Here is a 12,978-nt window from a genome sequence, read left to right as displayed (position 1 = left end):
ATATTCTAGGGTGCTGGCGAGGGTTGAATCGGCACCCCAGCCAGGCTAAGCACTTTTAGTCCCAGTGGCGACAGGTAAGGGCGCACTTGGTGGGTAGAGCGTTGGGCAGCACCAAGTGCGGGGCCTTCCGCTGCATAGTTCCCTCCCCCCCTCGCTGCTCTGTCCCTAAGGCCACCGTGGAAATCAGGTCTTCAAAACGGGGGGACTCTGAAGCCTGCGGGAGAGCTGCTGCTCGGGCAGCTCCAGGCGGTGTGGCCCGCTTGCCCTTCCTGCTGCTCAAGTCAGAAGCGGTCTTGGGTTGGAGTCGTGGACCTGACCTCTTGCTGCCACAGTGGGCCTGGCCTTGGAGATCCAGTGTCTCCGTCTGCAGCTGGGGTTGTGTTCCAGAGTCCCTGCAAGGTGAGCTGCCGGCCTTCAAAGCCCTTTGGTATTTTGGCTTAAGCTGCCATCCCGTTGGAGGCACTTACAGATTCAAGTAACAGCTGTAGCGCTTCGCAGCTTTCTCATCTCACATTTCTGGGTGGATTTCTTTCTGCAGATAATGTTCTATGAATCACCTTTGAAATGAGAATTTATCAGCTGAGGGACTGTTCTCTTTGAATTGTCAGAATAAGAATAATAAAAATAACTCCCTGAGGTGTAATTTCCTAGGCCCACCACAAAGACGGGCAGGAACGCCCACATCCCTGGGACTGTGCTGTCTTTTTAAAATTTTTTATTTAAATATTTTTTGATTTGAGTATCGACACACAATGTTACATTAGTTTCAAGTGTACAGCATAGCGATTTGCTAAGTCTCTACGTTATGCTGTGCTCACTACAAATGTAGTTACCATCTGTCCCCATGCAACGTGGTCACAATACCATTGCCTCTATTCCCTGTGCTGTACCTTTCATCCCTGTGACTCATTCATTCTCTAACTGGAAGCCTGTACCTCCGACTCCTCTTCACCCATTTCACCTATCCCCCCAGTCCCCTTCCCTCTGGCAACCATCAGTTTGTTTTCAGTATTTATAGGTCTGATTCTGCTTTTTGTTTATTTATTTATTTATTTAGATTCCACATAATGCTATTTGTCTTTCTCAGTCTGACTTATTTCATTTAGCATAATGCCCTGTAGGTTCATCCATGTTGTCACAAATGGCAAGATCCCGTCATTTTTTATGACGGTGCAGTAGTCCATTTTGTGTGTGTGTGTGTGTCTGTGTGTGTGCGTGCGCGTGTCTGTGCGTGTGTGTGTGTACATCACATCTTCCGTATCCATTTGTTGATTGGTGTGTGTGTGTGTGTGTGTGTGTGTGTGTGTGTATACATACACCACATCTTCCTTATCCATTTGTTGATTGCCGGATATGTAGTTTGCTTCCATATTTTGGCTCTTGTAAATTGTGCTACAGTTAACATAGGGGTGCAGATGTCATTTTGAATTTGTGTTTTGCTTTCTTTGGGTAAATGCCTAGTATTGGATTATTGGATCATATGATATTTCCATGTTTAATATTTTGAGGAACCTCCATACTGTTTCCCACAGTGGCTGCACCAGTTTACATTTGCACCAAGAGTGCACGAGAGTTCCTTTTCCTCCATATCTGACCAACACTTGTTATTTCTTGTCTTTTTGATTTTAGCCATTCTGACATGTGTGAAGTGGTATCTCATTGTGGTTTTGTTTTTTTTTTTTTAAGATTTTTTTTTTTTTTTATTTGACAGAGATAGAGACAGCCAGCGAGAGAGGGAACACAAGCAGGGGGAGTGGGAGAGGAAGAGCAGGCTCCCAGCAGAGGAGCCTGATGTGGGGCTCGATCCCACAACGCCGGGATCACGCCCTGAGCTGAAGGCAGGCGCTTAACCGCTGTGCCACCCAGGCGCCCCATCATTGTGGTTTTGATTCGCATTTCCCTAATGACTAGTGATGTCAAACATCTCTTTATGTGTCTCTTGGCCGCCTGTATGTCTTTGTTGGAAAAATGTCTATTCAGTTTCTCTGCCCATTTTTCAGTCAGATTGTGTTTTTGGTGTTGAGCTGTATAAGCTCCTTATATATTTTGGATATTAACCCTTTATTGGACATATCACTTGCAAATATCTTTTCCCATTCAGTAGGTTGCCTTTTTGTTTTGTTGGTCGGTTTCTTTGCTGTGCAACAAAATGAATACCCAGAAATTGGTAGCTTTTCTATACACTAATAATGAAGTAGGAGAAAAAGAAATAAAAAAAAAAAGATTCCACTTATAAATCAAAAAGAATAAAATACCTAGGAATAAACCTAACCAAGGAAGTGAAATACCTATACTCTGAAAACTATAAAACACTGATGGAAGAAATTGAAGGTGACACAAACAAATGGATAAATATTCCAGGCTCATGGATTGGGTGAATCAATATTGTTAATATGTCCACACTATCCAGTGCAACCTATAGATTCAATACAATCCTCATCAAAATGCCAACAGCATTTTTCACAGAACTTAGAACAAATAATACTAAAATTTTATGTACCACAAAAACCCCCAAATAGCCAAATGGTCTTGAGAATGAACAACAAAGCTGGAGGTATCACAATCCCAGATTTCAAGATATGCTACAAAGCTGTAGTAATCAAAACAGCATGGTGCTGGCACAAAAGTAGACGCATAGATCAATGGCATCAAGCAGAGAGCCCAGAAATAAACCCGTGTTTATGTGGTCAGTTAATCTTTGGCAAAGGAGGGAAGACTATACAAGGAGGAAAAGATAGTCTGTTCAATAAACGATGCTGGAAAAACTGGACAGCAATCTGCAAAAGAATGAAACTGGACCACTTTCTTACACTATATACAGAAATTAAAACTCAGAATGAAGCATGGAAGTTTACATCAAAAACTAGGGAAATAAAAAAATAAAAAAAAAATAAGGAGGGCACAAAAAAACCAAACCAAACCAAAACAAAAACCTCACAATGGATTAAAGACCTACATGTGAGACCTGAAACCACAAAAATCCTAGACGATCACACAGGCAATATTTTCTCTGACATTGGCTGTGGCAACGTTTTTCTAGATATGTCTCCTACAGCAAGGGAAACAAGAGTAAAAATAAACTGTTGGGATCATGCTTTATTTCTTTTTCCTCAGAGAATAACACAGTGGTTCTCACTTGGCTTCTTCCATGTCTCTACTGAGCAGCCGACTGGTCCCACTGTACTCCTGGCTCTGCCACTTCCTGCTAATTATGTCTCTGTGAGTCTTAGTTTCATCATCTGTAAAGTGGGTATAATAGTTCAGGGTTGCTGACACTTTGAGTGTCCATGTGTTAAAGTACTTCATTGATTTATAAATGCTGTACAAAGGAACATTACTTTTCTGCTAGGAAGCCTGTGAACGAATAGACCATTTGGCCCTCTCCGGACTAATGCCTGGCAGTGGGGAAATAAGTCTTGATCATGCTGCCATTTTAAAACATTTTAAATGAAGACCATTTCTCTCTCTTCCTCTTGGCTCTCTCCCTCCTGGCCACTTTTGTCCAGGAGATAATGAAGATTAGTTTTCAGTTCTTTTGCTCTTTCCTGGTTGTCCAGCCTTACTGTTTAGAGAGGCTCTCAGTTCTTTTCCCTTGAATTTTTGCTTTTTACCATTGTGTTTACAGTAAGAGTCAACTGCAGGTAATGCTTGGTGGTTAACCAGTGAAAGTATTAGAAAGCCGAACAGCTCTAGTCTTCTGACCCACAGAGACTAAGGTCAAGGATTTTTTTCCCCCACTGGAGGAGGTCATCAACCAGGAGGACGATGAACCACAGAGGGTGGGCTGAGCTCAGGGCCACTGTGGGCAGCTGGTAAACTCACTGTCTGAGAAGGCTCTGCAGTCCGCATTCGGCTCTGCCCCTACTTACTGAGTCTCTCTTTATGTCCCGCAGGGCTGGATTGTGTTCCCAGGCCTACAGGGAAGTTAATATCTGTTCAGTGGTTTGTTTAAAAGTTTGAATCTGATTGTGAGATTCAAGCCAGTAGTGGCTTTTGGGGAGGAGAGGTGAAAGTTATCCAAATATTGTGACATGGGCAGCCTTTCTGTTGATTTTAAAGAACTTTGTACAGTTTTCTGAGGCTCTTGGCAGCTTGGTGCTGGCCTGATTGTTGGTGTAATATGAGGCTGCCACACACGTGGCCACATAGTACTTAGAAGTGTGGTTCATCGACTGTGAGCCCGGACACCCATGTTCTAGATTTTCTTGCCAACCAACCGTCTTGAGGGAATGATTGGCTCATCGATGTAACATCTCTCCCTGACCCTTCCTATTCCAGCTACTTCTTATTGAAAATTATTATGTGACAACTCTTGGTGTCCCTATGGAGAAGACAGAGGGATGCATTGTATGAAACTTGCTTTCGTACTTGGCCTTTTGGCTGGCTGTCTCAGGAGGGTTGCTGGTGCACAAAATGATCTCCTCTGTCAAGGGTGGAAGAGAAAAAAGGAGCAGCTTCTAGCTATTTACAGGATGTCACATTATTAGAAGAAGAACTGGTGCAAGACAGAGAAGACTCTCAGGAAATCCAGCAAGCCAAGAGCATTGTGCGGTGTGGACATGAGGGGAAATGGAAGTCCCACTGTTTAGGTAAAATCGAAGACTTTGAATAATCACAGATTTACCAAAATTTGCAAAAAAAATTATGCAGGGAAGTTCCATGTACCTGTCACCCCTGTACCATCTTGCCTAACTGTAGCATGGTGACAAAACTAGGAAATGAAGCATAGAGCTTTTGAAACAGGGGTCACATTGAAAGAATGAAATCATAGCACTATTGCAAAGATGGTGTTGACAATTTTTTGAGCCCTACTATGTGCCAGTCAATATACAGGGCAGCTGGAGTATAAAAAAATCAGTCTTGGGTCCTCCCCTGAGGGAGTTACAGAATGACCAGGGAGACTGACATTAAATTAAAAATTATGCAGATAATTCATTTTTAGAAAGGATTTATTTATTTATTAGAGCAGGAGGAAGAGGCAGAGGGAGAGGGAGAAGCAGGCTCCCCACTGAGTAGGGAGCCGGATGTGGGATTTGATCCCAGCGCCCTGGAATCATGACCTGAGCCGAAGGCAGACGCTTCACCGACTGAGCCAAGATTTGCCTATGATACCGAAGTAGCTACAGCTTTAAAGGTTGCTCCTGTGTACATTTATAATTGTGTCCTTTCTGGGCTTATTTTTGTCAAATATCCTCCTTTTTTTTTCTTTTTTTTCCTGGTCTGTGGAAGCCAAGTATGTCCTGGAGTGAACGGGCACTGACAATTGTGCCCACAAATGGCACTTCATGAGGATTTTTTTAAAAAAAGATTTTATTTATTCATTTGACAGAGATAGAGACAGCCAGCGAGAGAGGGAACACAAGCAGGGGGAGTGGGAGAGGAAGAAGCAGGCTCACAGCGGAGGAGCCCGATGTGGGGCTCGATCCCAGAATGCCGGGATCATGCCCTGAGCCAAAGGCAGATGCTTAATGACTGAGCCATCCAGGCGCCCCTATGAGGATGTTTTTAATGGAAGTCAGCAGTTTGGCTGCAGAACGGGAGTCAGAACTTAGAGGGTCAGCTAGTGGGAGTGAGAGAGGACCAAAACGGACTTCTGCCAAGGGGGAGAATTCTAGAATGTTAGACGTGTTTGACAAGACCCCAGAACATCTTGATGGTAAAGTGTGCTGCCTCTGGCTTCCGAGGGCCACTTTGGCAAGCCACACAGAGAGTTCAAATGTACAAGGTTCACTCATGTGGTTCATAGTCATGACTTACTTTGGGACACTTATGGTTTAAGTGAAGAGAAGGACAATTAGATTTATGTTCTCTGTTAAAGCCAAGAAGTGGTATCTGGGCAACTCAAGCTGAATGCACACAAGAGAGTGACCCTCCCCACCTACTTGGTAAACGTGGTACAGGTGGCAGAAATAATACCTGGATAAATACCCCTGGTCACTTAGGACATTTTCTTTATATCAACATTTGCTGTAGGAGGTTCTCGTGTCTCCTGGCATTTGCCAAGCAAACAGAGTGCTTCAGACAAGAAATGGGAAACAAAGGTTTGCCAGAAATGGTCAGGAGTAATGGGCCTTAGCAGTGGTGTTTGCAAGGGGGTTTCTCCTCTGATGTCAGCTCTAGTTTTTGTTAGATGCAGTCCTGAATTAGGATACCAGGAGGCACGTGACGGGTAGAAGTGCTGACTTTCCATCTGTTCAAGTGGAGTGTCTTTTGTAAGTTTTCATTCCTCATTCTGTGTTCTGCATCGCTGAGCCTTTCAAAATGCACTCTTGATACAGAAGTGAGATCTCCACTTCAATCTCTGTATTTGGCCACCTGAAAATTCCAGTAATTGGCCTCTATCATTGAATAAGTGGGGGAGGGGAAGGCCCCATGAAATCCATTGCCCCAACCTAACTTTTCACTCCCCCCCATCTGTGGAGAAATTGCAGGTCTGTTGATGATCCTCCTGACGTTAGTCTTTTTGTTAAATTTCATCTTAATTATAATTTTTAAGAGTGATTTCTACCCCCAGAATGCTGGAGTCGAGTTTGGGAGAATTTGTTATGGTTAAAGAATGCTGGTGAGTGGATGGCTATGCTTTTGTGCCCGGAAGCCTCATGTACTGGTCCTTGCAGGCAGATGCTGCTCCAGTTCCGGTGCAGGGCCCAGTCACCCTGTATTCCATACGGCTTGGCATTGTGCCCCACACATATTAGCTCTCAGTGCACGCTGCCTGCTTTGCTGTTGCAAACTTATAGCCAGATGGTATGGGGCTTAACAGCTGGGCATTGGAGAAGATACATGATTTGAATCCTGCTCCTGCCCCTTATTCTCTGAGTCTTTGCGTAAACCACTCAACCAGTCTGAGACCCAGTTTCCTCATGTGTGAAATGGGGATAATAAGACCCACCATACAGAGCTGTGAAAATGAAATGAGACAGTGTCTCACACTTGGTGTAGAACCTGGGGATTGCCTGTTTCCCGTTAGAGTGTAAGCCCCATGGGGGCAAGGACATATCTGTTCCCTTCTATAGCCCCATGCCTGGCATATCGTAGGTGCTCAAGAAATTATTTGTTAGATTAATGAAAATGTGTTATGGATTTTCTGTGATATTACTGCAAAGAGAAAGAGAAGTTTAAAGATTTGAGGAATGGTGATATGAGACAATGATATTGGAAACAAAATAAAATAATTGGAGAAAGGTGTTTTTTTTAATCAACATGAGTTATCTATCCATGTGTATCTTAGTATTGGTCATTAATTTCACTTTTAAAAAATGTGTGTATATATATATATATATATATATATATATATATATATATATATATATATATATATATTGTTTTTTAGAGAGAGAGTGGGTGGAGGGGCAGAGGGAGAGAAACTTCAAGCAGTATCCCTGCTGAGCCAGGAGTCCAAGTGGGGGAGGGGCTCAATGGAGATCATGACCTGAGCCAAAACCGAGAGTCAGACCCTTAACCCATTAATTTCACTTTAAAATACATTTATTATTTTAGTTGAGAAGTTATCATTTATTTTTATAGATGGTGTTTTTCAGGATTCCTGAGAGAAACTGACTTACATAATTTTACATCTTTGGCAAAAATGCATATGTATTTCAAAGATTTACTTATTTACTTATTTATTTTAGAGAGACAGAGACAGAAAGTGCGGTGAGGAGGGGCAGAGGAAGAGAGAGAATCTCAGGCAGACTCCCCACTGAGCAGGGAGTGTGCTGTGGAGCTCAATCTCACAACGCTGAGATCATGACCCAAGCAGAAATCAAGAGTTGGACGCTCAACCAACTGAGCCACCCAGGTGCCCCCGTATGTATGTATGTATATATGTATATATTTGTAAAAAGATGTATTTATGTATTTTAGAGACAGAGCAAGAGCGGGAGGGGCAGAGGGAGTGTGAGAGGGAATCTCAAGCAGACTCCACACTGGGTGTGGAGCCCGATATGAGGGGCTTGATCCCACGACCCTGAGATTATGATCAGAGCGAAAACCAAGAGTTAGATGCTTAACTCACTGGGGGGCCGCCCAGGCACCCCCCATATACATTTTTAATAGAATTATGGTTTTTGGTTCCCCATGGAATATGGCAAAGACTTCCTCTCTCTTCCATTCCTTCTCTTTCCCCCTTCCTTTCTTGCTGTCTTTCTCTGCCTCCAAGACGAAACACTATAGTGCACTAAAAATATTTCTGAGCATTAAGGATGTAGGGAGTACGTCCTTATGGACCAAATCCATTGGAATGGGCCAAATCTACTAAGGACGTATGGTGTTTGAGTATGTTAGCTTCTCCGGGAAAGTTTTAAAAAAGTTGAAACTTTTTCTTTAGGAGTTACTCAGCTTTGTAATTCCATAGGTAACTAGTAATTCTTCTGTTCTCCAAATTGCCAAAATCTGATATCGACCAGTAGTCAGTTTGGAGCATCGCTCTGTGTCTGACTCAGTCGGGAGTGAGGTGGGCGCTCATTCAGAGCACTCATTGCAAAGTACTGGGTGGCTTTGAGCATTTTAGGGACAATTCTTTAACCCACCACCAGATGGAGAAGGTACTCCACTTAAGTTCTGATTCATGTTTGCCTTGTTGGAACAGGTTTTGGCACTTTTCTCCTTTCTGGACTGGACGGTTAGCATTTTTTTGGATGCAGAAAAGAGAGCAACACACAAGAGCCTATATTTTAACACTTTATATAGGAATTAAAGTACATGTTATTACAGATTTTGGTACTTATGTGCCCACTTAAAATATCTAAAGGGTTATGTATTTTTAACCCTTAGGAGACTGGTATTGACGCATGAGTTTGATTTTTTTTTTTTCTTAACATACACTTTGATTTCCTATTTCATGACTTCCAGCCACCAGACCGACATCCCCTTTCCTTGTGGGATCATGACACAAGGTTAATAATTAAGAGCAAGAGTGTTGGAGATTCATAGCTCTGTGTTCAAGTCTAAACTATTCCACTTGGGTGAGCCACTTACCCAGTCCATCATCCCTCAGTTTCCTATAACGTGAAATGCTTATTTCACAGAATTGCTGGAGGGCTGATCTAAATAAATGGGCTGATCTAGCTGATGGCCCCTGTATAGCACTTATGCCATGTGCTTGCAACAGCTGTGTTTACTGTTAGCTGTGAAAAGGCAGTTAAGAACAATATTTTCCCCTCAGTTTTACTGAGATATAATAGATTATGCAATATTTTATATCTCTCCCCAATGCATTAAAATTTCAGACTATGCTAACTTATTTAATTATGGCCCCTTTGCTTGCTCTTCCAACTGTCACCTGCACCCTTGGGATAGGCTACTCCAGTGGTTCTTGGGGGTAGTGATATTGCCTCCCCAGGGAACCGTTGGCAATGTCTGGAGATATTGATGGTTGCCACAGTTGGAGAGTGGGTGTTAAGTGGCGTCAGCTGGGCAGGGGCTGGGGATGTTGCTAAACCTCCTGCAATGCACAGGACACTCCCCCCAACAAAGAATGATCTAGCCCCACATGTCCATAGTACCAGGGTTGAGAAACCTGGGCTATGAGGTACTCAGAAGAAGAAAACTTCCTTGTCTCTGGTCTAGTCAATTCAACTTAATTAAATTCCAAACATCTAATAATCAGGACCTGTGCTAGATTCTGGAGCTCCTAAGGATGAAAAGACACAGACTCAGTCCAGGATGTGTGAAGGGTCTGGGATTGTGCTCTACTTAAAAGCTAGTAAGTCTGTTGCTATTTCCTGGATGCTAGCAGAAGACACAAGGCTCCTGGGTCAAAGACAAAGGTCTTCTTATTCATGGCATAGCAGGTGGAATGAGCATCATGCTGACATGGGTTCCCTTTATCCCCTCAGTCCTGCGGGCACATGAGGGTGCCCGGGTGGATCTTAAGCATGCGGTGGGTTGCAGCACAGCTGAGGAACACAGAACTCGGGGACTCCAGTGCTCTTAATAATCAGTGGTAAGCAAATCTCTTCTTTGGTGGGAAGATAGTATCTTGTCCCTCAAGGATATAAAGAATTAAGTACAAGGTACAAAGGATATAGAGCAAGGTATTTCAGATGGTACTGTTTGAGAAGGCTTCATGGAGGAAGGGATACCTGAACTGGGTTTTGAAGGGTGAATAGGGCTTTAAGCCACAGACAAGGGGAGAAAAGTTTTCTCTTTTCTTCCTGAAAATAAATTAACTTCTCTCCTGTACATCTCAGCCCAGGTTGTGTGAGGGCAGAGGACACTCTAGAAAAGTCCTGGCTGAGTCTGATCAACTAGTGAGCATATATGGACTGTTGCCAATTATGTTACAATATTATAAACTTACATCTAACATTAATTTACTGTGAGAAGATGAACTACATTTTTATTATATGATTTTTTTTTTCAGGCTGCAGCTGTGGGCTTATAGTGACCCATAGGAACAAGTCTCTCTGCTACCAGTAGACCCTCCTTCAACAAAGGAGAGTATGTTAGGCCAAGGTTGATGGACTAGAAAGCAAGGCCTGCTGGATCACCCACAGAAGGCACTGCAGACGTGATAAGAGCAAGGAATGATGAGCCTAATGGGTAAGCATGAGAGCCATTTGGGTGGGCACCAGAACAGTGTCTTGTTGCTCATGGTTGTATAATCTGGGTACACTGGCTATATTCAAAGCATCAAAGGCTGGGCAGGCAGGGTGTAAAATGGAGCCTAACTGTGGGGAATCCTGTGTAATACTATCCTGGAATAGAATATTGTACCACAGTGAAAATGGTGGTACTGGGCTCCATGTGCAAACACGGAGAAATCCCAGTCTTTAAATCAGAAAACCAGAACCCATTCTACAAATTTCAGAAGGAAGGGTTGACTACAGGAAATCAGGTCCTACAAAATTATTGGAAGGGATGGGGAAGGGGTAAAACCCCAGGATGGGGGTGTTCCCTGCAGGTCAAGAAGTCACACGCAGGGGCGCCTGGGTAGCGCAGTCATTAAGCGTCTGCCTTCGGCTCAGGGCGTGATCCCACCGTTCTGGGATCGAGTCCCACATCGGGCTCCTCTGCTGGGAGCCTGCTTCTTCCTCTCCCACTCCCCCTGCTGTGTTCCCTCTCTCGCTGGCTGTCTCTCTGTCACATAAATAAATAAAATCTTAAAAAAAAAAAAAAAAAAGAAGTCACAGGCAGCCACTGTTGCTATAGCAGAGCCTGTGTAATTCTGCCACCGTCGCTGCCTGAGGATGAGGAAATCCGCCTTTGTCCTCCCAGCCACCTCTCATTGGTAGTAGAATAGAAACCCTGTTTGCAAGGGATTCTGGGAGTACTTCTCAGGCCTCCACATGCTGTTGACAGAGCTGAGAGCAAAGAAGGGGGTGGAATGGTGCTGGGGGTCCAAAGACAAGAGTAACATAATATGTGATAAAACAGCTCCCTGAAGATTACGTATAGCATGATCCCATTTTCATACAATGGTGTGTTAGAGCTGGCTTGAACTGGCTTATGAGACCCAATAAATTTTCAGCAACTTTGTGACCCAGCTGTTAAACACAGCCAATATTAAAAATTAAATTATATAAATTTACAATAAAATTATACTAAAGATAATGGTAACAAATATGCTAAACTCATCACTTAGTTATCTTACTGAATTTTATTCTTATCTATGCTTTTGAGGTTATTTATATCTATTCTGTCTGTATGGTGAAAATCCTATATACTGCTGTGCTACTACAGTCTCTTTCAAACTCTGTGTTTGGTGGCATCACCTTGGCAGCTTGAAATAGGCCACCAGGGAAGAGCTTCTAACTTCCATGAAAGAGACTAGCTAATGCTACAAACTAGGGCTTGATCGTTCCATTTCAACGTACACATGTGGGCATAACACAATGGTGGACAACATGTTAATAATGATGAACAGGTTAAATTGGTTATGTCTGTGGCTGTTACATCGTGAATAGCACAGGAATTGAGGAGATAGTCTTCCAGTATTTGAAAACTATGGTCTGATTCAACAAAGAAGCTGCTCACATGTTTGATGAGAAAGTGACTCTTCTACCATATACTTTTGTCATTTTGCTTTCTTCTTGTTAGTGTAAATGAAAATATCAACCAACATTTGTCTTGGAACTACATCGGTTTCTCCATTGCAACTCTAGGTTGGCTGCAGTTATGAAGGTGTGGCAAAACGCAACAAAAAAATTCTGTGCAAATCAGTTAACTGTAATTTACAATAAAGGATATTATGGGGTATTATGTATTTGATCATTATTTGTAAATTGTGAGCTATAAGTCCTTTGTATCAAAAAATGTATAACAAACTTATATGGGGATACAGACACATGTGCGCGCGCGCACACACACACACACACACACTTGATTTTTGGAGAGGTGGTGGTTAAACATTTACCATCACACGTCTGCGTATATGACATAGCAAGGGGATGATGAGCAACATTCCAGATAGCAGTTACCTTTGGGGGAAGATCTAAACATGGACATACACCCAGGCCCCTTCTGCTTGGTTTTCTTCCCCTCATTTGCCAACTACCTGGTCATCCAAGTTCAATATTGGGGCATCACTGAGGAATCCTCCCCCAGTTCTCATCTCATACCAGCTGTTGTTGACTCATGCTCCTGAACGTGTCATGGTGTTCACGATTCCACGTGCTTGGAACCCATTGAGAAACACCTCTTGCCAATTGGTTCCTTGCCTCTGACATGCAGGGAGTGGCCTGTGGCAGAGGACGTGTTTGCCAGAGATCATGGAGGACAGAGAGGGAGCCAGAGAGTTCTCTGTTTCACCTGGGTTCTTCAGCAAAGTGGCTGTGGGCATTTATCAATCTAGGGGAAGCCAAGCTCTGCAAAAAAACAGTTGATGGAGGTATGTAATCAATATAGAGGGAACTTGGAGCAGTTCATAAGAAAAGACCAAAAGGTGCCTGAAAAACAGAAAGTGGCATCCTAGGGTAGGCCCTGCAGAAACAATGCAGGAGAGGATGAACAGAATCCAGGAGGAGAGATGCTGCC

General features: G+C 43.2%; 1 protein-coding gene across 4 annotated transcripts in view; it reads left to right on the top strand.

The window, feature by feature from the left end:
• The window catches only part of SETD4 (SET domain containing 4), a 91,293-nt gene extending 79,092 nt beyond the window's left edge, over positions 1 to 12,201 (top strand). For 3 of the 4 annotated variants that reach the window (XR_015724265.1, XR_015724264.1, XR_015724263.1), the window contains one exon: positions 7,635 to 7,761. Coding sequence is in view for 1 of the 4 variants with exons in the window: in XM_087861782.1 (XP_087717908.1) it covers positions 7,635 to 7,809; positions 9,840 to 9,946; positions 10,367 to 10,397 (313 nt within the window). In the remaining 3 variants the exon portion in view is untranslated. Of the gene's footprint in view, positions 1 to 7,634; positions 7,810 to 9,839; positions 9,947 to 10,366 lie in introns of those variants that run through there. The other variant, XM_087861782.1, reaches the window with a different exon arrangement.
• The last annotated feature ends 777 nt before the right edge of the window (positions 12,202 to 12,978 follow it).

The sequence above is a fragment of the Ursus americanus genome, chromosome 4, assembly GCF_024610735.1.
Source record: "Ursus americanus isolate L20-20 chromosome 4, mUrsAme1.1.p, whole genome shotgun sequence".
Taxonomy (NCBI): domain Eukaryota; kingdom Metazoa; phylum Chordata; class Mammalia; order Carnivora; family Ursidae; genus Ursus; species Ursus americanus.
The sequence above is the reverse complement of the archived record's forward strand: the minus strand, read 5'-3'. Positions and strand labels throughout refer to the sequence as shown.